Here is a 27,741-nt window from a genome sequence, read left to right on the forward strand (position 1 = left end):
GGCCACAATGGGCCCAAAATGGCCGAGAGTCAGGTGGGTGGGGCCACCTGACCTGAGACCTCTTTGGAGAACTACCGAAACTGCGTTCCTGTGCGTTCCCCCTCAAAATGAGCCCTGCCCACAAGTGCTCTGCAGTGACAGCCCTTCATCTGCCTCACAGCCCAGGAACTGGCGCAGCAGAAAGAACTGGTGCAGCTGGCCCAGAGCAGCCTCTCCCATGCCCAAGAAGAGCTGGGCGAGCGCGTTGCTGAGGTCATGCATCACATGCAGGCTGGCCGCCAGATGGAAACAGAGCTCCAGGCCCTCAAGGACAGGCTCGCCGGTGCTGAAGTGGAGCTGGAGCAGAAGAGGTAGCATTGGGCCTGCCTGGGGCAGACTGGGGTGCGGGCAAGGAGGCAGCAGGGCTTTCTTCTTGGGCTGGGCCCCTGAGAAGAGGACGCTCTCTGCCCAGGGAAGAGTTCGGCCTCCCTTTAGCCCTCTTTGTCTCCCAGAGTCCTGTTGGAGGAGCTGACGGAAGAGCTGAGTGAGTCCAAGCTGCGATACCAGGCAGCTGCCCAAGAGTCCAAGCAGCACCAGCAGGCAGCCACCCAGCTGGAGCTGAAACTGGAGAGCAGCAGAGAGGGGCTGAAGGGGCTGCAACAGCAGGTGGGGAAGCTCTGCCTGCCCCACGGAGGGGCGGGGCGGGGCGGGAGGGCCGAAGGGCCTGCTGGGGCCTGAGCCTTGTGTGCGCCCTCAGGTGCAACGGCAGGAGTCCACGCTGGAGATGCTGCATGCTGAGGTGAGCCAGCAGAAGCACCGGGAGGACGACTTGGAGAAGCAGCTGCTCCAAGCCAAGGAGCATGCAGCGGGGCTGGCTCATGAGCGCAAGGGCCTGCAGCAACAACTCCAGACCAGCGAGCAGAGGGTGAGCTACGGGGCAGGGAGGCCGGAGGGGCAGGGGCGCCTGAGTCCCACAGCGGCTGACCGTCACCGGCCCCTTGACAGTGGCAGGAGGAGGAGCAGAAAGGCCAGCACCTGCAATGCCTCCTAACGGAGCGAGAGGCAGATAACAGGCTCCTGCGAGAGCAGCTGAAGCAGCAGGCAGCTCGGCTGGAAGTGGCGCAGGGGAACCTTGAGCACACGCGGCTCCAGCTGCAGCAGCAGACGGCAGAGGTGAGTCCTGCCCCATGGCCCGCCTCCCTCCCTCCCAGGCAGCAGCGGCTCTGCAGGGTGACCATTTGCATGGTCTCCCCTCTCAGGCACTGCAGCAGGAGGCAGCTCTGGCCCAGCTGCACACCGAGTTGCATGCAGCGCAAGAGAGGGAGCAGCAGGGCAGCCACAGCCTGGCCGCAGCCAAGGACATTGCCCAGGACCTCAAGCGGCAGCTCGCCTCCTGCCAGGCCAGCCAGAAGGAAGCTCTGGAGCAGGTAGGGCGAGAGGAGGACGGGGGCTGGGCCCCTCTGGGAGGGCTGCCGCCAGGAGAGCTGGGCATTACCAACTCCCCTGCCTCCTTGGCAGCTAGAGCAGAGAGGGCGGGAGGTGTCCTGCCTGCAGGCAGACCTCCAGCTCAGCCGCCACCACGAGGACCACCTGGAAGAAGAGCTTGCCGCGTGCCAGGAGCGGACACAACAGCTGCGAGGCCAGCTCCAAGCCCTGCAGAGGCAGCAGCAGGAGGAGGTGAGCAGCGCCTTTGCCCAGGCCGGCCGGCCGCCTTCCAGCGGGCGGAGCTGCCCGTGGGCTCAGCGATCTCCCCTTCTGACAGGCCTGCTGCTCTGAGGAGCGGCTGGGGGAGATGGACCGCCAAGTGCAGCACTGGCAGCAGGACCACCGGGCAGCTGAGCAGGCCCTGGCCGACAAAGACGAGGAGCTGGTGGTGCTCAAGGTGGAGCTGGCTGCACTGGAGGAGAAATGGCACGCTGCCGCAGAGGAGGTGAGAGGGCAGGGTGGCTTGGCCCAGCAGCTAAGTGCCTCCGGGGACGTCGCGGCAGCCTCGAGGGGCACGAGCCCGCTCCCCCCTCCACTGTGGCTCATGCTCTTCTTCCCCTGGGGCTTTCTTGACAGAGAGGAGAGCTGCAGAATGAACTCAGCCTCTTGCGGCAGAACTTTGTCGTCTCCAGCAAGGAGGTAGGAGCTCCTCCCAGACGCAAGGTCCTCCCAAGGGCACGGAGGGGCCCCTCTCTGCTACCGCTGCTGCTCTCCAGTTTCCACCCATGAAACCCTGCCCAGCAGCCGACTCAGGGCTCAGGGCAAAGCTGGATAGAGGCTTGGGGGCATCTGGAGAACCGGTGTGGAGTAGTGATGAAGATTGTTGGACTGGAATCAAGGAGATCCCAGGCCAAGGGCCCACTCTCTTTGGAGCTTGGTGGGTGACCTTGGGCTAGTCACGCTCAGCCCTACATACTTTGTAAGGGGTTGGTGAAGGGAAACCGGAGGAGGGGAGAATGAGGTTGGAAGCGACTTCGGCTCGCCACTGGTGAGAAAGGCGGGCTGTGCGCATGCACGACGCGACGTCTTTCTGGCTCAGTGTTTCCTCACCTCCCACCTGCCTAACCCCAGCCTCTTTGTTGCTGTCCTCTCCTTTCATCTGCAGGAGATCTGGGGCTGACTGTAACAGGCCCTGGGGCCAGCCCCTTTCTCTCTGGCCTGTGGAAAGCTGCCCTAGAGTCTTTGGGTGTCTTGAGCTTGCAGAGGCCCTGCTGATGAGCTCTGGGGGCCCTCTAGGACTCTGCCATCTCTCTTCTTCTGTGGCAGGTGGAAACCCTGCAGACCTCGCTGGAGGCAGCACGTTCTGACGGCCGTCGCCTGCACCAGGAGAGTGAGCTGATGGTGGCCAATGTCAGCCAGTGGGTCAAGGAGCAAAAGTGAGTGGCAGGCAGTCCTTGTGGGCCAGGCCGCCTGGCTCCCACTCAGGCACCTTCCTCGCTGGGCCTGCAAGCGGAGAGAAGCTCGTGCTGCATTGCCCAGCAACACTCTGGAACGAAGGACCACTGGGATAGGCCATAGAGTCACTCCAGGCTGGAGAAGGGAAGAGGGAGCTAGCCACCCCCACAGCCTTTCGGGGTGCTCATGCGGCTCCAGCAGCATCTGCTGGTTCTTATCCCTGGAGCGGGGGTGGGGAAGGGAGTGAAGGGCTCCTTCCCGACTCCCAACTTTCCTGACAGGCAGGTGAACGAGCAGTTGGGCCACAAGATCCGAGACCAGATCAAACAGATTGCTCAGCTGACAGGTGAAAAAGAGTAAGTGGGGTAACTTTGGTCTGCTGAGGAGCCTTCCCTGGGGCCGGGGCCCTGACTCCCCTCCCTTGAGGCTGAAACGGAGAAGAGGTGCTCCCTGCCGCACGAGGAAGCCGCCAAAGCAAATGAGGTGTTACGCAGCGTTCAACAGCAAATTCTTCTGGGGCTCCGCAAGAGAGCCGCAAAGATGCAGTATGTCTGCCTGCCTCCTGCAATCTGCAGAAGGGATCTGATGTCCTTTGACAAATGCAGTCACGTGACCCCTTCACACTTCCTCGACGGAGTGGCAAGCGAGCCATTCCGGTTGCTGGCTGGCAGCTGCCAATCAAAGCAATACTCGAGATAGCAAAGGGAGAGAGATTCTAAGACCACCGTGTTTGTCATCAAGTAATTCCTCATGAATGCTCTGAAGGATGTCTAGGGAGCCATTCAGCAGGGGCACGCCCCTCCTTGCTGCCCCCGCCACACTGCAGCCTGCCTTCCTGCCTGTCCTGCCGCCAAAGACCGTTCCCCTCCCCAGGGTCCTTTACTGGTAGGCCAGTTCCGCCCCAGCAAGCTTGCCCTGAGCAGCAGCCGCAGCAGCAGCACCACGCCCTGGCGAGAGGGCCGCTGCCGCTGAAGAGCCCCCATGTCCTAGCATGGCTGAGGAAACAGAAAGGTAGCCTTGGCGTGGAGGGAGGAGGGAGCCCCTCGTGGGTTGGGGGTGCCCTTGCCTTGTGCATGAGGGGGGCGGGAAGGTTTTCCCGGCTGAAGGTAGAACAAACATTTGAGTATGAGCACACTACAGCTGAGAGGTCCTGGGGGTCTGGGGCAAAAGGGGCGAGTGCTGGCCACCTCTTGGAGCCCCACCCCCACCCCCAAGATGGTCCTGCTGGCAGCAGCTGCTTCAAGGCCTGCCTCCAGCTGCAGCCGGGCAGAACCCTGATGTAAGGACACCCTCTGCCCCTGGGATCAGGGAAACATTGCTCCTGCCCCGAGCTTTGTGCACAGTCTGAAGGAAGCTTTCTCTACAGGCATCTCCAGGGATTAACAGAGAGACTCCAACAGGAGAATAAGCGCTTGAAAAACCAAGTGGATGAATGGCGCATTGAGCAGGAACGCCTCAAGGTGAGCCAGAGGTGATGTAGACAGCTGCATGCCCCGTGGTACACCCCACTGGGGGAATAGCTGCATACAGCTCATGCCCATTGCCACCATGGCTGGGCAGGGGACCTGGCAAGCAGGGCGTCCCCTTGCTGCTTTAGACTGCCTCAAAACGGAAAAAGCAGGCAGCTGGTGGCCCGTACCTCTCTCTTGGGGGAGGGGACACACAGCTACAGACATCCTTGGCAGAAAGGCTGGCAGGAGTCTTACGTGCTGATGCAGAGTCTAGCCTTCGCCAAGAACTCGTAGAACGGTGCCCGCCTCAAACTGTTGTCACGCCAGTAGTGCCTTCATGGGGGTTTGGATGGGCTGATGAAGCAGGGCTGGAGGGGAGGACTCCAGTGACAAGCCCTAGGAGGAGGAGGAGGAGGCCGCCAGCAGCACAGGATGCAAGGGGCTAACTAGAACCCCCTTGGGGGAAGCCTCCAACGGACCAGCCAGCAGAGGGGAGCAGTGACCACTAGGCATGGCTGTGTGCAGACTGGCTCGTCCGTCCCCCCACCCCTGAAAAGCATGTGGGCTCCGTGCCTTCCCATGTGCTGCAGGCTCTCCGCTGCAATACCTGGGACTCCTGCGAGGACCAGAGACAGCCGTGGCACCTGCTCCCGAGGGAAGAGTAAGTGTTCCTCCACCCCTCCTCTTCACCCAGGCAGAGGCCAGCGTGGGATACGGAGAAGGGTCTTCCCTGCTTCCCTGCTAGCAGCCCAGTGGCAAAGGAGCACAGCCCTGGTCGGGTCACCACCTATAGGTGCCAGCTGCCCAGTGCCACCAGCTGCCTGCAGCTCCCAAGCCCAAGGGGCTATTGAATGGGGCCGGAATGGGATTCCTGAGAGCTGGGGCCCTCTCCTCCGCCCCGGGCTTGAGAGAGGCGGGGAAAGAGAGGGTGCTTTCCTGCTGCATGGAGCCTCATGCGCTCAAGGGGGGGAGCCGCGACCATAGAAAAGAGAAGGCAAAGAGGGGCGCCTTTCAGGACAACTTCCCCCTGCCAGCCTCCAGTTTTTCCACACTGTCAAAAAAATTCTCCTCCTCTTAAAACACTCACACAAACTGCCTCTAGCTTGGTGTTTTAAATTTCTGCAAGGACAGAAAATAAAATATTAACCTTCGTTTTACTCCCCCTGCTGCTGAGGGTAGTAGCTAAGCCAGTCATCAAAGCCATGCCCCCCCCCCCAACACACACACACACACAAACTTTTTGCCTTTCATTCACAGTCAGTGCGCAGGCTGGAGACGATGCAAAGCCCTCGCCACAAAGTGGGATCGACCGTAGCCTCTGGCCTGCTGCTGGCCACAGCTGAAAAGAGCACTTACGGGCAGCTGCCAAGCCCAGTACCAGATCCAACTGGGTCCAGACTGGACCATCTGCTGTAATCATGTGACTTGAAGAAAAATGGACTTGTACAAAATACTATGCCAATAAACAGGAAAGGTGCTGAGCTGCTTTCCCCCAAAGACTCAATGGAATGACTGGGCAGAAATGGGGGTTGGGGATGGGAATCGGGGAATGGGTAGAAGGCCCCAGCACCACTCCTGGCAGCAATCCATTAGCTGGAAACCAGTCGTCCCCCCCGGTTATCATTGGCAAACACATACTAAAACCTCTGCTCTTCTGGCACAAAGCAACAGACCAAGGAAGCTCAAGAAGCAGCAATGTTTATATAAACAATAAAATTATTTCTGTGTCCCCGCCCCCCCAAGATGGGCCCTGCCCAACCGAGCACAGCAGCGACTTATGTACAGGCTACAGGCCAAAGCGAGCAGGGGTGTGTCGAGGTGTCCCAGGCTGGCCCTGCTCCTTCCGCCCAGGGGTGTAGATCCTTGTTGACCTGTGGAGAGACGAGGGAGAAGAGTGAGCCACAGCACTCCTGCAGCCAGCCAGGCCACAAGCCAACGCTCGCACGTGCCCTGCTCCTGCACCTGCCACGCCTACCTGATACTGCCCATTGGATTGCGGCGCTCTCGCTCCTCTCGGCGGGCACGGAGCTGCTCTTCTGCCAGCGCCATCTCTTCTTCCATGGCAGATGCTTCTTCTTTGGCCCGCCGACGGCTCTCCTGGGGAAGTAAGAGGCAAGCAGCCAAAAGGCAGATTTTAGAATTGTGTAGATTTCATTGTTCAACGTTCGATTCCCCCAGTTCACCGGTAGTGTTAGGGGGCAGATTCCTCAGGCATCACCTGTGCTGTCCCTGCATCTTGACAGGTGCTTGAGTGCTTAACTGGACCAGCGGTCCATCCCTGCCCTGGACTACAGGGCCAGACAGAAGGCCTCGCATGAGGCACCAGAGCAGCCGGCCTTTTCACCCCCTCTCTGCATGCCCAAGCAGCTGCCAGCTGCACTTGGTTCCTCCCTCGGCAGCTGCCCAGTAGAAAACGGAGCTTCCAGCTGCTAGCATAGTGGAACTGGGTGCATGACCATGGTGCAGAACAGACTGCCTTCTCCCTCCACCCCACCTTCTGCTGAGCAACTCATGACCCCCAGAGAGGTGACCAACAGCATAAAAGCAGTTAAAAGCCCACTCTCAGCTTTGTTGCAGCCTTTCCCAACAGCCAGGACAGCAAAGGCCCCCAGCTCTTCAGGGGGCCTCCATAAATACAGAGCTGCCCCTGAAAGAGCCTATCTAAAGAGACAAAGGGGTGCTGTGGGCAGAGGCAGCCCTTCCCAGCCACAGGGGGCACCAATCTCTGGAAGTGAACCAGGAAACTGAGCCACAGCCAGAGCAGCATCGGGGTGGCTCATGCTGCAGGTTGCCACATGCCGCTGGCGTTCCCAGGCAGGCTTCAGAGTAGCACGTCGGGGTAGTGTTCGCTAGTCATTCTCCTTACCTGCCGTGACTTGCCAGCGTGCTTGATGCTGTAGAACATGGGGCCCAGCTCAGCCAGCCACTCACCATCCACAGCTGTGACACACTGCATGTACTCCTGCAAAGAGAAGGGGGAAGCGATGGGATGGAGGGCCTAGCACTTCCAGCCCCCCAAAGTAGGCTGCAGTCACAGCTGCTCCCCACCCACAACTCACCTTGGTGGTCATTACAAGCTCATGGTAGACAATGTAGTCTGGCGTGTAGCCCATGCCAAAAAGTGAACTGGTAGGGTGCAAATGGCAGGGCATTCCTGTGCGGATGTTGACGTATTCCCCAATGCCCTGCACCAGAGAAGGCAGTTAACATCACTCAGCCGGCCTCTTACCACATTCAACAGGCATAAACAGTGCAAGTTCCCTCAAGCAGGGCAAAAGGGGGAAGAGGAGGCAGGGGCTGGCACAGGATAGCCGGGGCGGGGGTGGGGGGAAGGTGCTTCCAAAGGCCAGACATGGAGAATGAGCCTTAACAGTGAGGCACCGTCCTGATTAGCTGAACCAAATGAAGACGCTGGTAGTGCTCTCTGCCCCCCCCCCCCACACACACACACAGCACTTCCCCCAGAAGCCGCCTCAGGCCAGCGTGGCATGAGAAAGAACCACTGTTTGGCAACTGGGCGGCCCAAAGGGCTCCAAGACATCTGGACTACCACCCAGCCACGGGAAATCCTGGAAGCAGGCATGCAGGCCAGAGACAGAGAGCGGGTGTGGTGTGGCAGTTAAGTAACCGAGCGGTGATGCTGTACTTGGCCGGTTCCAAGCTCACCACCACCATGGGTTTACCGGGTGGTCCTGAAGCCTCTCCTCTCAGCCCCAGCTCCCCAGCAGCACTGTGGGGGGGATGATGACACTGTGTTGCATTGTTATTGCCACTACGACCTAAGAGGGGATGCAGGTGCTGCTGTGGGGCCTTGGGAGACGAGGGCTGTTTGTGGCCTGGAACAGTCTGGTTCAAAGTAGGGAAGTGGACTGGCAGCCAGCCTCTCCTCCAGCAGGGGCAGCGGCTGAAGGAGGTGCAGCAGAACGTGAACAGCGGCCTGAATGAGTTTACAGGAGGCATCCAGGTGCCCAACCCAGCCGTGCAAAATACCCAGTTGCCCCACCCTCACCTTCAGTTTGGCAGCCTGGTGGAAGTAGGCAGCACAGATGCACTTGCGGATGACGTCCCAGTCCGTGCCACAGGAAGCCAAGCTCATGCGCTGCTGCACCATAATGTCCTTCAGCTGAGCACGCACTTCCCGCACCTGGAAGCGCAGCAATGGTCAGGCTCCCGGACCTCCACCAGTCCATCCCAGCCCCTCCCTCCCCCAAGCAGGCACCTTGCGCATGGCCTTGGCATGGATGAAATGCTCATTGCACCACAGTGTGGCATAGCTGTTGTTCTTCCACTGCAGATACACGTTCAGGTAAGTCAGGTGATCGCTCTCCGGAACAGCAAACTTCTCCCGGACTTGGTCACTCTCTTCCTCCCGGCCCTACAGGGTAGCAAGGTTTAGTGAAGCAGCAGGCACCCTGGGAGGAGGACGTGAGGTCTGGAGGACTGACACACCTTGGGCCGGTAGAAGATGGCCGGGACGGAGAGCATGGAGACGATGAGCAAGATCTCCGAACTGCACCCCATGTCGCAGGAGACGATCAGCATCTTGGATAGGGCTGGATCCAGGGGGAACTCCACCATCAAGCGGCCTGTCGACGTCAGCCCTCCTGCAGAGGAAGGCAGCATCAGGGAGATGAGGTGAGCTCTGGCAAGCCTCCCCCCTGCACTCAGCCCTGAGGCACCTTCAGGGCAGCCACCTCTCCCACCTGTGTTGTCCAGTGCCCCAAGGATCCACAGCTGGTACATGGAGTTGAGCATGTTGTCTTCTGGAGGGGGGTCCATGAAGTGAAACTGCAGAAGGTCCTGCACCCCCAGGGACTTCAGCAGAAGCACCACATTGGCCAGGTTTGTACGCTGGATCTCTGGCACGGTAGTGGTCAACAACTCATTCTTGTAGGCGCTCTGAGTGTACAGCCTGCCCAGGAAAGAGAGGCAAGGCTACAGGAGGCACAGGCAGGGACACACGGACACCCCCTGCCTCCTTTTCACCGTTTTAACAATTGTATGTGTTCTACCATTTTTTAAATGATGTGATTTGCCTTCTGTCTTGGCAAGAAAGGTAAAGTCTAACTGAAGGGAATGAAACAGAAGCAAACGGGAGGGACCTTACGTAAGAACAGCTCCTACCTGAAACACTGGCCGGGGCCAGTCCTCCCAGCTCTGCCCGAGCGCTGGTTAGCATTGGCCTGGCTGATTGGGTAGATCTGCAGGGCATCCATGCCAATCCGTGGGTTAAAGACCTGGGACACAAGGGACAAGAGAAGCCAGGGCCTCAGTCCAGCCCTCAGGCCACAAGCCCCGCCCTCCCGCACTGAGCCTCACCGCCCTCACCTTCAGCTTGCAGTAGCCAGAGTCTATCACAAACATGATCCCATCAACCGTCAGGGAAGTCTCTGCAATGTTGGTGGCCACTATACACTTCCGGACTCCATCTGGGGCCTGCCAGGAATGAAGAGTTGGATGGAACTCTCCGTCTAGGGCAGTGATGCTCTACATTCTTGGTGTTTTTTGCGGGGGGGGGGGAGCAATCAGTGGGAGGGCTCCTAGTGTCCCTTCCCCACTGGCAGACCTCCTGAGGACTCCTGGTTTTTGGCCTGATCCAACATGGCTTCTCTTACGTTATTAAGAGTTCACGATGGCACTGGATACTTGCACCCACCCCCCTGCAAACCACAGGTGGGCCAGCCTCTCTCGGACACCACCAGCTGAGGATTCTGGACGCTGCCCAAAGACTAGCCAGGCCTTCCCCACTTCTGGTGCCCTTCAGGACATCACTCACTGCTGGGCTTGCGCCTGCCGCTCTGCTCCAGCCCCACGTCCCCCTCCAGGCCCCTGCACTCAACCCCAGCTGTTCATGGACATCGGCCTGGTTCTTACTGTGCTTGGGGGCCCACTTTCACGTCTAGCTTGCCTCTGCTTCTATTCTTCTGCATGGTTTTCCTAGAAAGCAAGGCTGCATTGCAACTGTGGAACTTCCCCTCCCTCTAGGCCAAGCCTGATCCTAGAATAGATTTCTGGGGCTTGAACCTGGTAGGACACAACTGAGCTGGGGGAGGGGGGCAGGTATACACCTCTAAGAGGCTCCTCTTGCTAGTGCAGACGTTGACAGGCTGTACGCCTCTTCAACACCAGCTGCACAGAGGCTCCAGACAGACAAGCCTCCAGGAGGGGAGAGTCGCAGGCACACACGCTCCCTTTGAACCCACCTTCTGGAAAATCTTGGCCTGCAGGTCCGAGGGCAGCTGGGAGTAGATGGGCAGCACGGCCAGCGCAGGGGCATTCTCCAGTTCCTCCAGCTGTTCCACAATTTGCTCTGAGGTGACCTGCAACAGCGGGAGGGGGAGTCAGGCATGTTCCTGCAGGGGAGGGGGCGGCAGAAAGGGGGGCGGCCGTGGGGCTCACCTCAATATCCTCCTGGCCAGGCATGAAGATGAGGATGTCTCCTGCAGCACCCGACAGGTGCACCTGCAAGGCCTGCTTCACTGCTGCCTCCACGTAGTCTTCTTGCGGGGTCTGGAAGGGAGAGAAATTGTGACCCCCCCCTTCCAGACACCACCACCACCCCCTTCAGGATTCCGTGGCAGGGGGACACAAAAGACGGCAACCGTTCAGAGCGCCCATGCACCTTACTGAAGAGGACATCTACGGGAAAAGTCCGGCCAGGGATATGGAATATGGGGACATTTCCGAAGAAAGCAGCAAATTTCTCTGCATCCATGGTGGCTGAGGTGACAATCAGCTTTAGGTCCGAGCGCCGGGCCACAACCTGGAGAGGGGTTACAAGAAGGAGGGTCACAGAGCCCGTTTCTTGCCTACCAGTAGGCGAACACACGTGGCTCCCTCAAGCGAGGGTGCTGCCAATTTTCTCAGCTAAAGCAATCCCATTAGAAAACACATGGCCCTCAAAAAGTCAGAACACGCTGCTTGTAAGAAAAGGGACTGTGCGATACTACAGCCTTTGCCAGACTGGCTGCTCAATGCTGTCAGACATAAGGCCTGGCAATTCTCATAGAGAGTGCTGGCGAAGGACCTGCTGGCTCCCAGTTCTGCTGAAGTAAACAACAAAAAGGTCTCTTTGAGGCAGCAGCGCAAACTTAGATGACGCCCGACTGGCCGTCCTGCACTTACGAACTCTCAAGGTTCGCCCTGCTAACTTGACAGGAAGAGGATCTGCCCACTAGGAAGGAAAACTTAAAGCAGCAGTTTTACTAAACGCACACTTCAGCCCAAGAGTCAAAGTGTGGCACACTTCAAAGATCTCTACCTGCACTATCAAACCCTGAACACACCGCCCAGGAGCAAAAGACCCTGTCAGCGCCAAAAGCCCCCCCCCTCCCCATTTGCACTATAAAATGCTGGAAAAGGGAGCCCTGGGGAGGGTTACTGATCCTGCCTGTTCCACGGGCAAAGGCAGGCAATTCTGAGCGCCTTACCAGCCCTCCGCTAGCATTACGCAAACGGATTTCATGAGGGGGGGGACAAGCCACTGTTGTGTGGAGCCAGTTTGGTGTAGAGCAGCAGGATTCTAATCTGGAGAGCCAGGTTTGATTCCTCTCTCCTCCGCTTGAAGCCAGCTGGGTGACCTTGGGTCAGTCACAGCTCTCTCGGAGCTCTCTCAGCCCCACCCGCCTCACAGGGTGTTTGTTGATAATAATAATAATAATAATAATAATGGCATACTTTGTAAACCACTCTCAGTCATCCTGAAGGACAATATATAAATTGAATATTATTATTGTTATTATTAACATAGCAGCCCTACCCACACACAAGCATTGGCACGTGGACAATGAAATGCTTCCTACAGCTTTTCACCTACAGTGTGTCAAAACACCCTGCCCAAGCAGATGGCTTTTCATCAGCACACCAGCTGTTGCTTCCTTGGGAAAGCTGCAGGGGTGCTGGAACAAACCCACAGACGAGCAGCACTCACAGCGCTAACGAAACCCCCGCGTTTACCATTTCCAACGTTTTGGGTTGCGTGCTGCAGGCTGAGCCTTCCAAAGTGGCCAGCAGCTATAAGGCCCATGCAAGGGGAGGTGCAGATACCCAAAGTCTAGCCCTGTCTCTGGAAGACGGGACTCTCCTGATTTAGTGCCGGATGGCAAGCAGCCTGCAGTTTTATCAAGAAGTGGTTGCTCGGGACACTGCTCTCCATAGAATGCCCTCCCCCTTTGTGGAGAAAGAGACAGGGGTTTCAAGTCCCACCTCCACCCCACCACCAAGCCCCATCAGCATGCACAGTGTCAAGGAGGTCAAACTACAAGGCATGAACAGATCACGCACCTCCTTCCTTCCCTCCCCCCCCCCCGCCCCCAGGCAAAGAGGTGTGACTGATGCCTAAGAGGATCCAGACAACACTGACCTCACGCAGGAGGCCAAAAAGCACGTCCGTGTTGAGGGAGCGCTCATGCGCCTCGTCCATGATGATGGCACTATAGTGGTCAAGATCCGCCTCACGCAAAGACTCGCGCAGCAAGATCCCGTCAGTCATGTACTTGATCACAGTATTCTCTGAAGTGCAGTCCTCAAAACGAATCGCGTAGCCCACCTACAGGAGACGCAGCAAACGCATCACATCCCAGTAAGCCGAGGAGGCAGAGTTCAACATCCCCACATACCTCCCTTGGCCCAGCACAACCACCCCCCAGGCCCCTCCCACGCACACTGCGCTCACCTCTTCACCCAGGCTCACACCCATCTCCTCACTAACTCGCTTGGCCACTGACATAGCAGCCACCCGGCGGGGCTGCGTACAGCCAATCATGCCATAGTCAGTGTACCCGTCCTCATGCAGGTATTGTGTCAGCTGCGTGGTTTTGCCACTGCCTGTCTCTCCCACCACAATCACAATGCTGTTGTCCCTGTGAGAAAGAGAGAATGGCTTTTTTAAAAAACGGATTTTTATTTATTTGTACAAAGGAAAAAAAGAAACCAAAAAACCGAAAGCGGCAACTCTCTATATAAACTTCTATAAAAGATCTTCACCTATATTAAGTAAGCCCATATACAGTTGTTCTCAGTACACGATATGCTCAAATGTTGGTAAGTTTATAAGGTCCTTAATCCAATAAATTATGGTAAGTGTGCTTTTGTCTTTCCGACGCTTTTAAGAACTGTAAGGGCACAGACGGTCCATTTACGTCGACTGTCAGTTACGTTCCATGAAACAGACAAATAGTTTAAAATATATAAACATCTTCAAAAATAAATGAGCATTCTAATACAAAATTAGTATGAATAACGATTTTTCTCAAAAGTACCAAATAACTGTACATGTCCAAAGCATACACTTAAGAGGCACATCTTGTACCTTAAGTTGGACAATTGGAAATTAGATGTATTCCTTTAATAATGAGGCACTGTGGTATCCAATACAACCTAAATATAATTTTTTGCTGAATAAATCATAGCGAGATCCACAGAAGCAGCAGGAATACAGCTTAAAGCCACGTCCCATTGCTTTGGCAAAACTGGACAATCTCTCCTACAGCCCTCCCAAAACCCCACTGGGCAAGCAGAGAGTTACCGAACGACCGTCAGGAGCTCCTGCTGCACAGCGAAGATTGGCAGGTACTGCCTCTGCTCCACAATTGACTTCTTCTTGGCAAACTCACTGCTGGCTTCACTCTTTTCTTTCATGTGATCAGCAAACTTCTGCTCTGTCCTAAGAGAAGGCATTCAGAGGCATCAGCCCCTCACAGTCACCGCTGCTCCGCCACCCTCTCACCTCGACCCAAACAGGTTTGGAGCCTACCTGTAATCCACTGTGCCGTCCTCTGCCAAGACCTGGCTTGCTCCCTCCTCCTCCTCCTCCTTCTTGATGCCCATGATGTTCCCCAGCTTGGTGCCTGCCAACTCCCAATGCTTGTGCTGGGCCTGCCCAAGTCAATAGCAGAGATTTACACCCTTGCTGTGCCTCAACCAGACAGCAGCGGCTCACCCTTCACCCCAACAGTTCTCCACTTCCTCCTTTAACAGGAAGGTGCCGGTGCCATATTAAAACAAACCACACTCCCTCCTGAGCAGTTCAGGCAACGAGGTTCTCATGAGGATAAACCGACACAGCTCTTTTCCTCGTGGACTTGATGCTCCGCTCAAGCCATTTGTATCAAAATGCTGCAAGACTCTGCATTCTTGCTCCCTAAGCAAGTTTGGCCAAGTGAGGCAAATCTTCTGGCTGCCCAACTGAGAGACCTAAGCCAAACCCTCCAGCCAAGGGAGGAGGCAGCCACATACCTTCCTGCGCTCCTTCTGCTCCCGGTGCTTGCGCACAAGTTGACTGCCCTTGCGGGCAATGAGTGCCAGGTCTGAAGTGGCATCCTTGACGGGAATGACTGGCTCCGGCTAGAACAAACATGGAAGCAAGAGTGATACGCAAGGAACAGGCAGCCACTCCCACTGTCGCGCCTCCCACCCTACGCAAACCCTCTCACCTGTTTGGTGAAGACAATGCGCCCATCCAAGAAAGGAGGCACCAGGTTGTGAACCAGGAGGTGAACCTTGGCAGCGTTGTCCTCCTCAAAGTCTTCATCTACCTCCAAGCGGTGCACCACACCACTGGTCAGCATACGATTAGTCTCCCAGCGCTCGTTGTCCTGCAAAGCAGAAGGGCCACATGAAGTCGCACAATCTCTCCCCTCCCCCCATGACAGTAGCTGCAGCAGCCACGGGGCCCAAACGCTGCTGCTGCTGCTGCGTTCCCACCAGCCCACAAACAGGATACGCCCACCTCACCTCATTAATCTGCCTGCGCTGAGCAGAGATGCGCTTTTGTTTCTGCTTCTGCAGGTGCTGCTCCCGCTTCCTGACATATTCTTCAGATGAAGAAGCCAGAGGGTTATGGAACTCATCGTAGCCCTCATCCATCATATACCAGTCCCGGTCCGCTTGCTGGGCAAAGGAAGGAAATGAGTCGTGAGCAGAGCTGGCCAACCAGTCCTGCCAGCCACGTTCCCCTTCTCCACTGGAGGCAGCCAGTGCGTTGGAGCACAAAGCAAAGGCCTACGGTGCTGGACTGCCCTCTTGGGCTCCCAAACAGGGGCCCTCCCCCTCCCCAAGGACAGCAAGCCCCTCTGCCTCTGTTTGGATCCCCTCTTCCTCCAAGGACCTGATGAGAGTATGTGGGTGTGGCTTTTTCTGACTCGGCTTACCATGGCAACCATCCTGTGTGGGAGGGAAGGGGAGGCTTAGCCTGGGACAGAATGACTGGCTGAAGGCCCACCAGTGAGTTTGAGGGCCTCACTCTCACAAACCCTAATCCGGCATGCTAACCAGTGTGCCACCTCAGTTCTCCAGATCCTGACAGCCTCACCATAAATGCTCCACTACAGCTGAAAATCCAAGCCCTTTCACAGAACACCCGGCCGTCTCCAGAGAACAGGTATGTTGTCATTTCACTTTGGTCGTGCAACTGAATTTGAATTGACTCACTCAGACATAACGGCAAACCTCACTCAGCCAGCCGCCAGTATTCAAAGTACACCTGGCTCCTCTAGAAGCCCCTCTCCATGCAGTTCAGAGAAAGAAGCTACTCGGGGCTCTTGCTGGACAGGGACAAACACACACAACCACCTCCCTTCAGAACACCAGAAGAGCCGTCTGCATCCGACGAAGGAGAACCCATCTAGTCCAGCTTCCTGTTTCTCACACTGGCCGACCTACTGCCTGGAAGGACCCACCACCAGGGCACGGGAGCCAAGGCTGTCCCCCTGACACTGCATACTAGCTACTAACCAAGAGGTTAACTGCCTCTGGGCGCAGAGATTCCCTTTAGTCAATACAGCTGCTAACCATTGATGGATCTCTCGCCTCCACGAACCTAACCCAGTGATTACCCAACTTGGTGCCTTGCTGCCTGCCAAGCGTCTTAGAAGGTCCATTGTAAGAACCTCATCAGCTGCCCTTATTCAAATGAAAGAATCTCTCACTGAAAAACCAAGAAAACTAGTAAGCAGCCGGGCTTTCTGTAGTCAGCGTGTGGTTCCATTCCCCTTCAGGCTTTCCTTCCTCACAGGAGCTGTAAAGAGGATGTCCATCACATGTTGTTAAGTTGCCTTTAACCTATGGCAACCCTATAAATGAAGGACTCCAAAACTTCCTCTCATTAATAGGCTAGCTCACATCTTGCAACTGGAGAATGTGGCCTCTTTTATTGAGTCAAGCCATCTCATTTTGGGTCTTCCTCTTTTCTTACTACCTTCAACTTTTCCCATCGTTGACTTTTCCAATTGGAAAGCATTCTGTTTCTCTATAAAATCAAAAAGAGTCCAGTAGCACCTTTAAGACTAACCAATTTTATTGTAGCATAAGCTTTCGAGAATCAAGTTCTCTTCGTCAGAAGCATGATACAAACTGGTCAAATACAGAAGAGGAGGAGGGAGAGGGGAGAGAAGGGGACATATATCAGAAGGGGACAGGATGCAATTAGCGGGGAGGCAACCGGATTCGGTTTCGTTTTCTCAGCCATGCCGGACGCTCCTCTCGGCTGGTCCGGGAGGAAACGACCGGGCACCCTGACCGGGCGGCTGATCTGCAAGGATTAGCCCCCAGGACTCCCAGGGAGGGAGCCAGGGTCCGGGACGCGGCGGGAAGAACTCCCCGAAACCAATGCGGGGAGGGAATTGCCCGTTTGTCCCTATGGAGGCCGGCAGATGTGCGCGGCGCCTCGAGTGCCGCCGGGCAACGAGAAACGGCAAGTAAAAGAAACAGGCGGAAGCCTGTAAACAAGCGAATCCCTTCTGTTTTACAAGCGTTTGTGAAGGAGAGGTTGATCTGAAGAAGACTCGTTCTTCCCCTTCGTGGAGTTCCAGAATTTTGTTGGCGCCCCCCCCCCCCCAAAATGGCAGCAAAGAAGCAAAGTCCCGCTCTCGGTAAGTCAATCTCGGCCACCTTGCAGAAAGGGGAGTCGCTCGAAGAATTGGTGCGCAGGGCGGTGGTGGAAGCCATAAAACCCTTTGTTGACAAGCTGAACGAAACTGATCAAAGGGTGGGCTTAATTGAAAGCGAGGTGAAAACCATTAAGGCAGCAGCGGGGGGGGCAGAAAAGTCTGCTCTGGAAAGTGCGTCACTTGTGAAGGCTACAAAAAAGGAGCTGAAGTTGGTAGAGAACCAACTGATCGGGCTACAAGTGGAACGAACGCAGACAATTTTGCGTCTCCAAAACGTAAAAGAGGAGGAAAATGAGGATCTGTGGGATTTGGTCTCGGAATTACTGGCGACACCCGCGAGGACGACTAAAGAAGAGGTTAAAAGCGCCATTTTGGAGGTCCGTCGGGCTTCTTCAAAATATGCAACAAAGCGACAGTTGCCTCGTGAGATCATTATTGACTTTTCAACTAAAAAGATTCGGGACACCATCCTATATAACTCATACAATGCGGATTTGGACTTTATGGGTTTGAAAGTCAAGATTTTGAAGGACGTTCCATTTCTAGTCCGGAAACGGCGTTTTAAATATAAAAAGTTTGCAGCTCTTCTGAGGGACCATGGAATAAAGTACAAATGGTTATTCCCGGAAGGAATATGGTTCAGATATAAAGATCAGGCCTATAAGATATTATCAGAAGATCAACTAAAGGATTTTGAGAATAAAAACCCAGAACTCTGCTGCACCAAGAACGAAGAAAAGGAGGAGCCGGAGGGGGGGGGAGGAGGAGAGCATTGCAACAGCAGTTGCACAGAGAGAATTGCGTCCGGGACCCAGAAGGGGGAGGAAAGTTTAATCAGAATTTGAAATGTTTATTCTCTGTATGATTAACCACTCCATCATTATTCTATGGAGCTATTTTTGTATTATGACAGTATGAAGGGAAACATTGAAGTGTAGTGTTTAGTGTTTGTAGTTCATTCCCCCCCTTTTTCTTTTTCCACTCCCCTTTGTCCCTTCCCTCTTCCCTTTCCTTGTGATAGTCTGGTGTAGTGTTTTGTAGTTATGAAAAATAAAAAAATTTATAAAAAAAAAAAAAAAAAAAAAAAAAAAAAAAGCGGGGAGGCAACCAAAACATTCCTTTGCTAGTAAATGTAAACATCTCCTTTTGGTGTGGAGTCAGTTTGCCATGTTAGTTTGCAGCAGTAAAAGCATCCAATTCCTATGTAGTATAAGCCTTCGATAACCACAGCTCTCCCTGCCAGATGCAGCTTTTGGGGACCACAGTTCTCTTTGTCAGATGCATCTGGCAGGGAGAGCTGTGGTTATCGAAGGCTTATACTACATAGGAACTGGATGTTTTTACTGCTGCAAACTAACACGGCAAACTGACTCCACACCAAAAGGAGATGTTTACATTTACTAGCAAAGGAATGTTTTGGTTGCCTCCCCGCTAATTGCATCCTGTCCCCTTCTGATATATGTCCCCTTCTCTCCCCTCTCCCTCCTCCTCTTTTATATTTGACCAGTTTCTGTACCATGCATCTGACGAAGAGAACTTGATTCTCGAAAGCTCATGCTACAATAAAATTGGTTAGTCTTAAAGGTGCTACTGGACTCTTTTTGATTTTGCTACTACAGACTAACACGGCTAACTCCTCTGTTTCTTTATATTCTGTCCTACCAGTAACCTCTTATCAAGAGTACGGTTTGCACACCAAAACCATCAGATGTTGTGGCATCCTCATTTCTCTTAACACCATCCATATGTTCTCACGAACCACAATCAAAATCATTGCTGCAGTCTATAAAACACAGGCTGATTTTCTTCTGAAATTCCCTGGTGTACTTCGTCAGCCATGGTAAATGCGTAGTGTGGCCTCTGGTGCCTCTTCCTTTTCTGACTCCAGCTTAAACATCTGGCATTTCTCATCCCATGTACGGTAAGAGACTTTGCTGTAAAATTCTAAGCATCTCTTTGCTTGCCGAGGAAATTAACCTGAGGGTCCAATAGTTGCTGTACTCTTTGGCATCCCCTTTCTGGGAACTGAAACGCAGACTGAATATTTCCAGCATGCGAGCCATTGTTTTTTTTTCCATATTTGCTGACATACTTTTTTAAAAATTTTGATAGACACCTAAATATCACGATTTTCAACAAAACAAAATTCTGTGCACCCTATTCACTCCTTGTGCGTGCGTTTTATTAATGAGAGACTCCAGACTCCAAAGCCTTTTCTCTTACAAAAGATGCCTTAATCCCTCCTTTCTTTTTGGCTGCCTATTCTATGCTTTTTCCATTCCTGCACTGTCCTTTTTGAGGTATAACCACTGTGGCCCTTTCTTACTCCTACTGTGTGCTGCCTGGATCGTAAATGAAAAATCAGCTCGCTTTGGAACAAGCCTCAAACAAAGGGGGTGGGGTGGTGAGACAAAGGCCCCAATTTTGGCAGCCTTGAGGCACTCAGCCACACTCACTCGCTGGTCATCTTCCCACTGCTGCCGTTCCTCCTCTGTTTCAAAGGCAATACCATCCTCTCCCTCTTCACGCCTCCCTGGAAAAGGACAATGTTGTCAATTGCCAACTCTGGTCCCAGGCACCAGAGCATGCACACACACATACCCTTTTCCCAACTGGCTCTCACCTCTGCCCCTCGAAAGCCAGGGTGGTGCACCCAAAACTTGTTGATTGTCAGCCCAGTCATTGTATTTGTAGGATGGAGTTGGCAATGGCGTCTCCTCGGGATATTTACTTCTCACAGACCTGTCAAAATCACACAATGAGAAAAGCTGGCTCCAAAAGGCATCACCAGCTACAGATGCCGAAGCCTAACATTTGTCATCACCAGCCCCATGACCTACCCCAGGATGCACTTAGTCCATCCCTGTAACAGCCACTCAACCCCACAACAGGTTCCACTACTCCCCACAACTCCCTACCGGTCACGGTCACGCCTGTCACTATCCCGGGTTGCTGCTGCCCGGTGACTTCGTTCAGAGTCTCGACAGGAGAGCACCGGAGAGGGAGACTCCCACTGGGAGCGGCGTGAACCACTGTAGCCACTATCCTCCTCTTCCCAACTGGAACGGGAAGGCGTAGCCGCATCTGGATGCAGAAAGGAAACAGGCCACGTGTGACCTTATGCCATTCTAGCCCCTGTGGCCTCACAGAACCCCACAGTGGCTCTGACTGAGCTCTTCCTGGAGACAGAGGATCCTGTCCCACAGAATGGGGAGAACAAGGAAGGAGAGGACACCTTTGGGTCGATGCCGAGGGCTGTCTGGCTCATTCCTCCGAGCGCTGCTCCACTCCGAGGAGCCATCCTTCTCAGACCGACTGCTGCTCCTGTGCCGGCTTCTCTCCCGCTCGTCTGTTGAGACAGCCTGTGATCAGTCAAGCTCCCACCCCTGGAACAGGAGGTGAGGGCTGCTCAGGAAAACAGAAGGATTACCTCGGTCCCGCTTGCGCTCGTGGTCCCGCTCCCGCCCGTGGTCTCTTTTCCGCTCTTTCTCCTCCTTGGAAGAGGCATAGACTCCCTGTTCGCGCCGCTCCCGCTCCCGCTGCCTGCTGCGCTCCCAGAACTCCTCGCTGACACCCCCGGTGTGGGACGGCGTCTCTACCCGGGCTGAACGATAATGTCTGCGGGGGGGAAGAGAACACAAGGAAGGAGAAGATCAGCTCAACCACTGGGGGACCCCCCCCCAGGCATGCAGCTCCCCTTCCTCGCAAGAACGCCGGCCAAGGCCCCAGCAAACGGGGGCCGCGGGAGCGGCAGGGAGGGCCGCCCCACCTGTCCTTGCGGCTGCTGCGCCCGGATGCGGCGCCCTCGCCCTCCTGCTCGGCGCCGTCCCGATCCCGGTCCCGGTCCTGCCGCTGCTCCTGGGCGGAGGCGTCCTTGCCGCCGCCGGGCCCGTCGTTGTCGGTGGGGAGGCGGACGCGCTTCCCGTCGCCGGCCTCGCGCTCCCTCTCGCGGCGCTTCTGGGCGGCCAGCAGGTCGAGGCCCAGCAGGGAGGTGCGCGGGGCGGGCCGCTTGAAGACGTGCTGCTCGCCGCCACCCGCCGCCGCCGCGCCGCGTTTCTTCAGCACCAGGCCGCCCACCTGCCCCTCGGGCTCCAGCCCCGCCAGCCGGTGCAGCGAGGCCTCCTCCGCCGCCGCCCCTTCCGCGCAGGCCGCGGCACCGTCGCCCATCGCCACCCCCGGGCCGGGGGAGCGGGAGGCGGCGGCAGCCAGAGCGTCGCCGGTCCGGAAAGGAGCTCGGAGCCCGGGCCGCCTCTCGCCTCAGCACCCGGGCGACGCCATTGCCCGCCCCACAGTGCCCCGCGCCGGCCGCTCTGGCCTCCCCGCGCACCATAGAGACGCCGAGGCGGCGCCGCTGACCCGGCCCTGGGCGGGGCAACCTCAGAGGACGCGATCCAGCGCGGGGGGCGGGGCCGGGGCCAGAGAGGCGCTACATCCGGGCTCCTCGCCGCCTCCCGCGAACCGCAGTGATTTTACGTCCGCAAACAAGGGAAAGGGGCTGCTCTGCTAGAACTCTGCGCTCTACTGTGATCGCATCACCGGGTCTCGCCCGACACGTCATGGCGATGGACCCTTTCCTACGAGTCAATTCCGGTGCCTGGGGGCGGGACTTCCTGGGCGCTATCGGACGGCTCCTAGTTCCCCTTTCCGGTCTGAGGAGGGGAAATGGCCGCGGCCCGGAAGGGAGGGTGGAGGCGGCCTGGCTCGGTCCTTCCGGCGCGCCCGCGGGAAAGGCCGATGGCTCCGCCGCGGCCCGCGAAGAGCGGCTCGGACGCCCTCCAGCCCAGGCGGTTGGCTCGGCGCAGGCCCCGCAGGCTCTTCCTGCGGCGGTCACGCTCCGGCCGTCCCAAGCGCCCCTGGGCCCGGCCCGCTGGCCTCGACGGGGGCAGGAGCTGCCCCGGGCCCAGGCGGGGTCTGGCGCCCGGGACGAAAGCCCGCCTGCTGCACGTCACCGGCCCCAGACGAGCCCGGCAGCGCGGGAAAGGGGGCAGGCGAATGCCTGGAGGGAGAGGAGGGGAGTTCCTGGAGGCTGGGACCAGAAATCCCACCGATGGGACGCCCAAGGCCCTCGCGCTTGGCCCCTCCCCTCCGAGGGGATCTACAGCCCTCACCGATTGTCAGCCGAGAGAGACAGACGCTTCGTGGGCAGGACACCCCAAACTTCCGGGGTGGGGGGCTTCCTACCTAGCCCCAAACAGCTCTGCCACCTTGTCCTGTGGGTACCAGGCGTAGTGGGTGGGCCCCTCCTAGGGAAAAACCACCTTGACTTCCTGGCAGCTGGCAGCCATTTGACAGGCATACTGGCCTCTAGTTCCATCATAGTCTTTCAGCCTGAGCTTATGAAGAGCCTAAGCCCAACAGCCCAGCTTCCAGGGAAGCAAACTGTACCTGCCAGAGGACTGGGCTCACTGCATCTCAGCATCCCCTTCTCCAGGGCCAGGGGCGAGTCTGACACAGGTGCCACTGAGGCAGCACTTACAGGCCAAAAAGCACTCTCCTGCTATGCAAAAGTCATCAGTACCAGCAACTGATAGAGAGGGCCTAGCTGGCAGAGTAGACAGCAATGCTGGCATACCTGCCTCTTTTTTCTGTGACTTCCTCCAACAGTCTGGGAGCAAGGCATCACTCCCAGCAACCAAGGCAGGAGCTAACTGCTGGGCTGCTGCAAGCACACACAACCAGTGCTCTCGAGAGCAGTGTGCAGTTCTTGCAAATGGCAGTAGGCCTACCCAAGAGAAAGCTACAGCCAGCCTGTACAACAACCAGAGCCCTGGCTGCTATTACAGAACTGGCTCCGAAGGAAGCCAAGAAAGCATCCTCTTGTCACATTACCAGCATTACCGAGCCACCCACCAGACCCTCCTAGTATTCCACGTATTCCTCTGTATGATGATAGGCTGCCCCGCTCTGCAATATTCCAGATGTATAGGCAGCAATAGGGAGCCTTAACTATGCAAATAGCACCCTGTACTGTGCTCTTATATTTGCTTTGCACCCCTATTAGTTATCTTGATCACAAGAGTGACAAATATAAACCTACACCTTTATTGCATGCTCAAGTCAATATGGGACCTGCCTTTTCCAAGGCAGCTAGAACAGGCCTGGTCCCTCTCTGCTTCTAAGCCTACCTCAGCTGCCAGGGGCAATTCAAGTTGCCAGTGAATAGCTATAAAGCCTAAAACAACTATCCTACGGGGTGCCTCTTGTGACATCTCCTCCCACGGCCTTCCATGGCTTTCTCCTGGAGATGGCAACTGCTTGTCACAGGACAACACAGACAGGTTCACACAGAGAGGGGCTCAGGTAGCTTATGGCCAGTTGCACTCCCCCTCCCCTTCAGAAGCAAAGCAACTTTCAAGGGTGGTGAAAAGGGCAGCAATACTTTGCAGACAGATTTCAGCAGAGATCAAGGGGCCAGTTTGATAAGGTCAGAGTATCCAGTGGAACTTTGTTCTTTATCCCAAACACTGCTCTGTAAAATCAAACCAACACCTGGAACAACGATGTAAACAAAACTACATTTTATTCCTGACGCTGAGCCAAGAACTTTATGTAAGGAGAAGGCAAAAGCTGCTGCCAGAGAAAAGACTGTTGTGGCAGCATGGCCTTCCCCTCAGCTGTGCCAGCCACAGACCAAGGCACATGGAGGGAGGGAGCGCAGGACATATTCCTGGGCCAGTCACCAGGCTTCACGCAAATGGGCCCTCCCCATCTTTCCCTGCACAGACATTTCACACCAGGCCTTGCCAATTCTCAGCAGGTAAGGGGGAAGGCCTTAGCACCAGCAGTGCACAGCATCAACTTGCCATCCATGTCTGGCACTGCTACTCAATTTTTGGTCAAAGAAGCTGAGTCCAACCTGGGCTGCTGTTTGCATCATTTGTTCCTTCAATGCCAGACAAAGGGTGCTGCTAGGCTACCAGAATGTGTAGGAAATAAAATCTTGACTGAAAAACTGACATGTGGAGCAATGGTGCCCAGAGGGACTAGAAGAGAGACACTCTGAAAAGAAGAGCAGGCCTCGGGGATATCACCAAGCCCCACCCCCACTCTGCCCAAACAGGCATCTCCGGGTGGTGGCAGCAGCCACAGCTGGGGTGGCTCTCAGCCACGCTTCCTCAGAGGCGGTGGTCCGCTCCCACAGCATCCTTGACACTCTGAAATCCTTGTTTCCTGAACAAAAGGAAGTAGCCTTAGGCGATGGCACAGCACAGCCCCACACCTATTCAGTTCATCCCCTGCACCCAAGCTGAGCTCTTTTGGCCCTCCAGCTGCGGCCAAGGCTGGGGAGCAGAGCAGTAAAGACCTGGGCAGAGCTCAGCCTCTGTGGCCGCCACCTCCTCACCTCAGCAAAGCCTCCAGCTCCTGCTTCACAGCACCTACGACAGGCGGCCCGCAATAGGTAAGGGCGGTGTACATCTGTACCAAGGAGGCACCTGCACGGATCTTCTCCAGGGCGTCTTGACCACTGCAGACCCCACCCACGCCAATGATGGGTACCCGGCCTGGAGGCAGAGAGATTGCTTGTAGGGCGGGGGATTCACGCACTGCTGTGACCGACAGCTCCCTTCCCAGCTCTCCTGCCCTGTTACCTTGGGTGAGAGAGTACATCTCGCGGACGGTCTGAGTGGAGAGCTGGCGCAGGGGAGCCCCGCTCAGGCCCCCCTCTTCATCACGAAGAGCCCCACGGAGAGTGCTGGGGCGGCTCACTGTGGTGTTGGTGACCACAAGCCCATCAACGCCTGTCTGGGAAAAGAGCCCCCAGCCAGTCTTCGTGCAACAGTCTACGCGGGAGGAAGATGTGCATGCCAGAAACTGGGCTGCGGGGGTGGGGGGGAGAGATGACGTGCCCGCCCCACCTGGCCCTTCTCACCTCACACACCACCCTGGCGATGTCCTCCTTGTCTTGTGCAGTGAGGTCCGGGGCGATCTTCACCAGCACTGCCGGCTTCCGCTCGCAGGTCAGAGCGTCCCTCTCTGCCAGCACCTGCCCCAAAAGATGTGTGGCGAGGCCCCGAAGGCAGCCCCGCTGTCACTGCCAAGCCCTCAAGGGGGCCGGAAAGCTGGATGGGGGGACGAGTTGCCTCCCCCCGCCGCCCCCCTTCCATCCAGCTGGGGCAGAAGCGGCCCGGCCCCGGCCCCCCCCTCACCTGGGCCAGCAGGAGGCGCAGCTGCCCCTTGCCCTGCAGCGCCCGCAGGCCCGGCGTGTTGGGGCTGGAGACGTTGACCACCAGGTAGTCGGCCAGCGGGCCCAGGGCGCGCACCCCGGCCACGTAGTCGGCGGCCGCGTCGGCGGAGCTCCGGTTCCTCCCCAGGTTGATCCCCAGCGGCATCCCGGCTTTGTGGGGGGGGGGGAAGAGAGAGAGAGAGAGCGGGCGTGGGCGGCCGGCCGGCCGGCCGGCGGGGGCGCGCCCTGGCCCCGACCCCGACCCCGACCCCGGCCGCCTCGCCTCACCTTCGCCGAGCCGCTGCTGCGCCTCCCGCCGCGCCCACAGCCGGCGCCGCACCGCCGCGTGCCCGTGGCTGTTGAAGCCGTACCTGCGGGGAGAGGGCCGTGAGCGGGCAGGGGGGGCCGGCCGCCCCGCCTCGCCCCGGGCCGCCCCGCCCCGCGCACCTGTTGATGACGGCGCGGTCCTCGGGCAGGCGGAAGACGCGCGGGCGCGGGTTGCCCTCCTGCGGCTGCGGCGTGACGCTGCCCACCTCCACGAAGCCGAAGCCCAGCCGGAAGAGCCCGTCCACCGCCTCGCCGTGCTTGTCGAAGCCCGCCGCCAGCCCCAGCGGGTTGCGGAAGCGCCGCCCGAAGACCTCCGTCTCCTGCGGGGCCAGGGCGGGCGGTGAGGCCGGCGGCGCCCCCGGTCGGCCCCCCTCCCGCCCTCCCGGCCTGCCTCCCGCCCGCTCGCCCGGGACTCACCAGGAGCGCCGCGTCCGGGCGGGGGGCGCGCGGGAGGAGCCCGCGGGCGGCCAGGCGCAGGGCCAGCGCGTGCGCCTCCTCGGGCCCCGCCAGCCGCTGCAGCGCCGGCATCAGCAGCCCGCCGTAGAAGCGCTCGTCGCCCGCCAGCGCCAGCGCCGAGGCGAAGAGCAGCCCGCCGCCGCCCAGCACCGCCGCCGCCTCCCGCAGCCGCTGCAGCACCGCGGGGAGAGAAGGAGGAGAGCGGCGTCAGGCCCCGCAGCAGCCCCGCCGCCCGCGCCGCCCCGCGCCGCCGCCCCGCGCGCCCGCCTCACCCGCAGCGCCGCCATGCCGGAGAGGAGGCCGGGCAGCAGGAGGCGGCCCTTCCGGGGAGGGCGCAAGGCCCCCGCCCCCTCCGAGGAAGCCGCGCCCCGCCGGTCCTGCCCGGGGCTGTTGGAAGGAGGGGCGGCGCTGCTGGGAGGTGCTGCTCCCGGTCTCAGCGCCCGGGAAAGGAGGCCCGCTCCAGCCTCTGCTCCCGCGGCTGCCGGGAAGGGGCTGCCCAGGAACCGCAGCGGGTAGTGCCAGAAGGAAAGCGTTGGTGGGGCCAGGCAGCTGCCACCGGGCAGACTGGCCAGGGACTGCCCCCCCCCCACACACACACGGTCTTGGCCCCCCTTCGCCTGGAAGGGAACTCCTCTGTTGCCTGCCTCCTCCTGTGACAAACATTCATGGCAGAACTCATGTGCCAGGTGCCGCACAGGCCATAGACATGGCCCAGCATCCCCACGGGAAAGGCAAGGGGGACGGTAATTGTGGGATTCTGGTGCCAGCGAGCCCCTTTCCTTATGTGCCAGCACCTTGGGGACTCGGTGGAAAGGCAAAGGTTGCCAGGTGAGTCTCTGGGTCTCAACAGACAAGCCCGTCATAAGGGGAAATCTGGGTGCCTCTGAGCGGCTCCCACCACAGGAGGCAGCAGGCAAAAGCTGGGGCAGCATCTCCCCTCCCAGTGCAGCATCCCTCCGTCAGTGGGCTCATTGCTTGCCTTTGAAGCTTCCTGTTAAGTGGTAGCATAACACCCCAAACAACACGCCCCCAGGTGGTTCTGTGACCCCCAAAGCCTGGGATCCCTGAAGGGGCAGGTCCAGCTAGGGATGCCATTCTCCTCCCTGTCCTCTCCCAGCTCTCCCAGGCTGCTTGCATTTGCTGACCCACCCTGACTTCGGGGCGTTTGCTGCATCCCCGGGTTGTCTGCCGACCCCTCCAATTGGCAAGGCTCAAAGGAGCCCCCTTCCCCCATCCCAGAGCAGTCCCTTCCCCAGTAAAGCCACTTACAAAGCGGGGATAGCAAACAAGAGGCCTCCCTGGGCAACCTTGGGGGCAGCCCCCTGCTTCCAGGCTTGCAGAGACACGGCCCCACCCTTGGTGTATTGACACACGGCTCGGAAAAGGCCTTTGGTGCCTGAATGAGCCTGTCGGTCCTGCACTTGGCAAATATGCTGCAGGTGAGCTTTTACAAAGACGACTCCACAGGGCTATTGCCAAACAAAACTCAACACAACCCCCAAGCGCATCTGCCTGAGCTTTCCAAGAACCCCCAACAGCCCTAGGCAGGGACACTTGCAACAGCATTCACAGGTGAGGATGCAGAGGGCCACATCAG

General features: G+C 57.5%; 3 protein-coding genes across 3 annotated transcripts in view; 1 reads left to right on the plus strand and 2 right to left on the minus strand.

The window, feature by feature from the left end:
- Positions 1 to 5,791, plus strand: part of PMFBP1 (polyamine modulated factor 1 binding protein 1) — a 78,200-nt gene extending 72,409 nt beyond the window's left edge. Inside the window, exons 14-26 of the mRNA XM_055000284.1 lie at positions 161 to 350; positions 492 to 645; positions 737 to 904; positions 985 to 1,152; positions 1,239 to 1,406; positions 1,498 to 1,656; positions 1,742 to 1,909; positions 2,041 to 2,103; positions 2,731 to 2,840; positions 3,141 to 3,215; positions 4,226 to 4,319; positions 4,901 to 4,971; positions 5,568 to 5,791. Coding sequence (XP_054856259.1) covers positions 161 to 350; positions 492 to 645; positions 737 to 904; positions 985 to 1,152; positions 1,239 to 1,406; positions 1,498 to 1,656; positions 1,742 to 1,909; positions 2,041 to 2,103; positions 2,731 to 2,840; positions 3,141 to 3,215; positions 4,226 to 4,319; positions 4,901 to 4,971; positions 5,568 to 5,625 — 1,646 coding nt within the window. The 3' untranslated portion in view covers positions 5,626 to 5,791. The remainder of the gene's footprint in view (positions 1 to 160; positions 351 to 491; positions 646 to 736; positions 905 to 984; positions 1,153 to 1,238; positions 1,407 to 1,497; positions 1,657 to 1,741; positions 1,910 to 2,040; positions 2,104 to 2,730; positions 2,841 to 3,140; positions 3,216 to 4,225; positions 4,320 to 4,900; positions 4,972 to 5,567) is intronic.
- A 215-nt stretch (positions 5,792 to 6,006) lies between these two features.
- On the minus strand, positions 6,007 to 21,503 carry DHX38 (DEAH-box helicase 38). The gene is made up of 26 exons (XM_055000386.1): positions 20,967 to 21,503; positions 20,628 to 20,815; positions 20,433 to 20,546; positions 20,116 to 20,281; positions 19,821 to 19,939; positions 19,654 to 19,730; positions 15,045 to 15,200; positions 14,744 to 14,905; positions 14,547 to 14,654; positions 14,065 to 14,186; positions 13,837 to 13,974; positions 12,985 to 13,171; positions 12,673 to 12,858; positions 10,933 to 11,073; positions 10,710 to 10,820; positions 10,514 to 10,630; positions 9,639 to 9,746; positions 9,435 to 9,547; positions 9,014 to 9,222; positions 8,760 to 8,914; positions 8,530 to 8,685; positions 8,320 to 8,454; positions 7,370 to 7,495; positions 7,177 to 7,272; positions 6,286 to 6,407; positions 6,007 to 6,181 (listed from the first exon to the last, which is right to left on the minus strand). The coding sequence occupies exons 1-26, from the start codon at positions 21,362 to 21,364 to the stop codon at positions 6,097 to 6,099; spliced, it is 3,795 nt and encodes a 1,264-aa protein (XP_054856361.1). The 5' UTR covers positions 21,365 to 21,503; the 3' UTR covers positions 6,007 to 6,096.
- A 2,197-nt stretch (positions 21,504 to 23,700) lies between these two features.
- On the minus strand, positions 23,701 to 26,444 carry DHODH (dihydroorotate dehydrogenase (quinone)). Its single transcript, XM_055000298.1, has 9 exons — positions 26,417 to 26,444; positions 26,106 to 26,315; positions 25,809 to 26,008; positions 25,650 to 25,732; positions 25,345 to 25,532; positions 25,068 to 25,181; positions 24,787 to 24,940; positions 24,540 to 24,699; positions 23,701 to 24,367 (listed from the first exon to the last, which is right to left on the minus strand). The coding sequence occupies exons 1-9, from the start codon at positions 26,429 to 26,431 to the stop codon at positions 24,313 to 24,315; spliced, it is 1,179 nt and encodes a 392-aa protein (XP_054856273.1). The 5' UTR covers positions 26,432 to 26,444; the 3' UTR covers positions 23,701 to 24,312.
- Positions 26,445 to 27,741: the final 1,297 nt, after the last annotated feature.

Source organism: Eublepharis macularius, chromosome 16, assembly GCF_028583425.1.
Source record: "Eublepharis macularius isolate TG4126 chromosome 16, MPM_Emac_v1.0, whole genome shotgun sequence".
NCBI lineage: Eukaryota > Metazoa > Chordata > Lepidosauria > Squamata > Eublepharidae > Eublepharis > Eublepharis macularius.

Bases quoted from the DNA above. Each gene is read 5' to 3' on its own strand.
- DHX38 (XM_055000386.1), bottom strand. From the start codon at position 21,364: ATGGGCGACGGTGCCGCGGCCTGCGCGGAAGGGGCGGCGGCGGAGGAG. The intron at 12,859-12,984 runs GTGAGCGCAGTG...CGTCTCCTGTAG, and splicing joins GTGTGAGCCTGGGTGAAGAG to GTGGGCTACGCGATTCGTTT. The intron at 6,182-6,285 runs GTAGGCGTGGCA...GTCTCTCCACAG, and splicing joins AATCCAATGGGCAGTATCAG to GTCAACAAGGATCTACACCC.
- DHODH (XM_055000298.1), bottom strand. The intron at 25,182-25,344 runs GTGAGGGGGGGG...CTTTTGGGGCAG, and splicing joins TGCGCCTCCTGCTGGCCCAG to GTGCTGGCAGAGAGGGACGC. The intron at 24,368-24,539 runs GTGAGGAGGTGG...CCTTTTGTTCAG, and splicing joins GAGCTGGAGGCTTTGCTGAG to GAAACAAGGATTTCAGAGTG.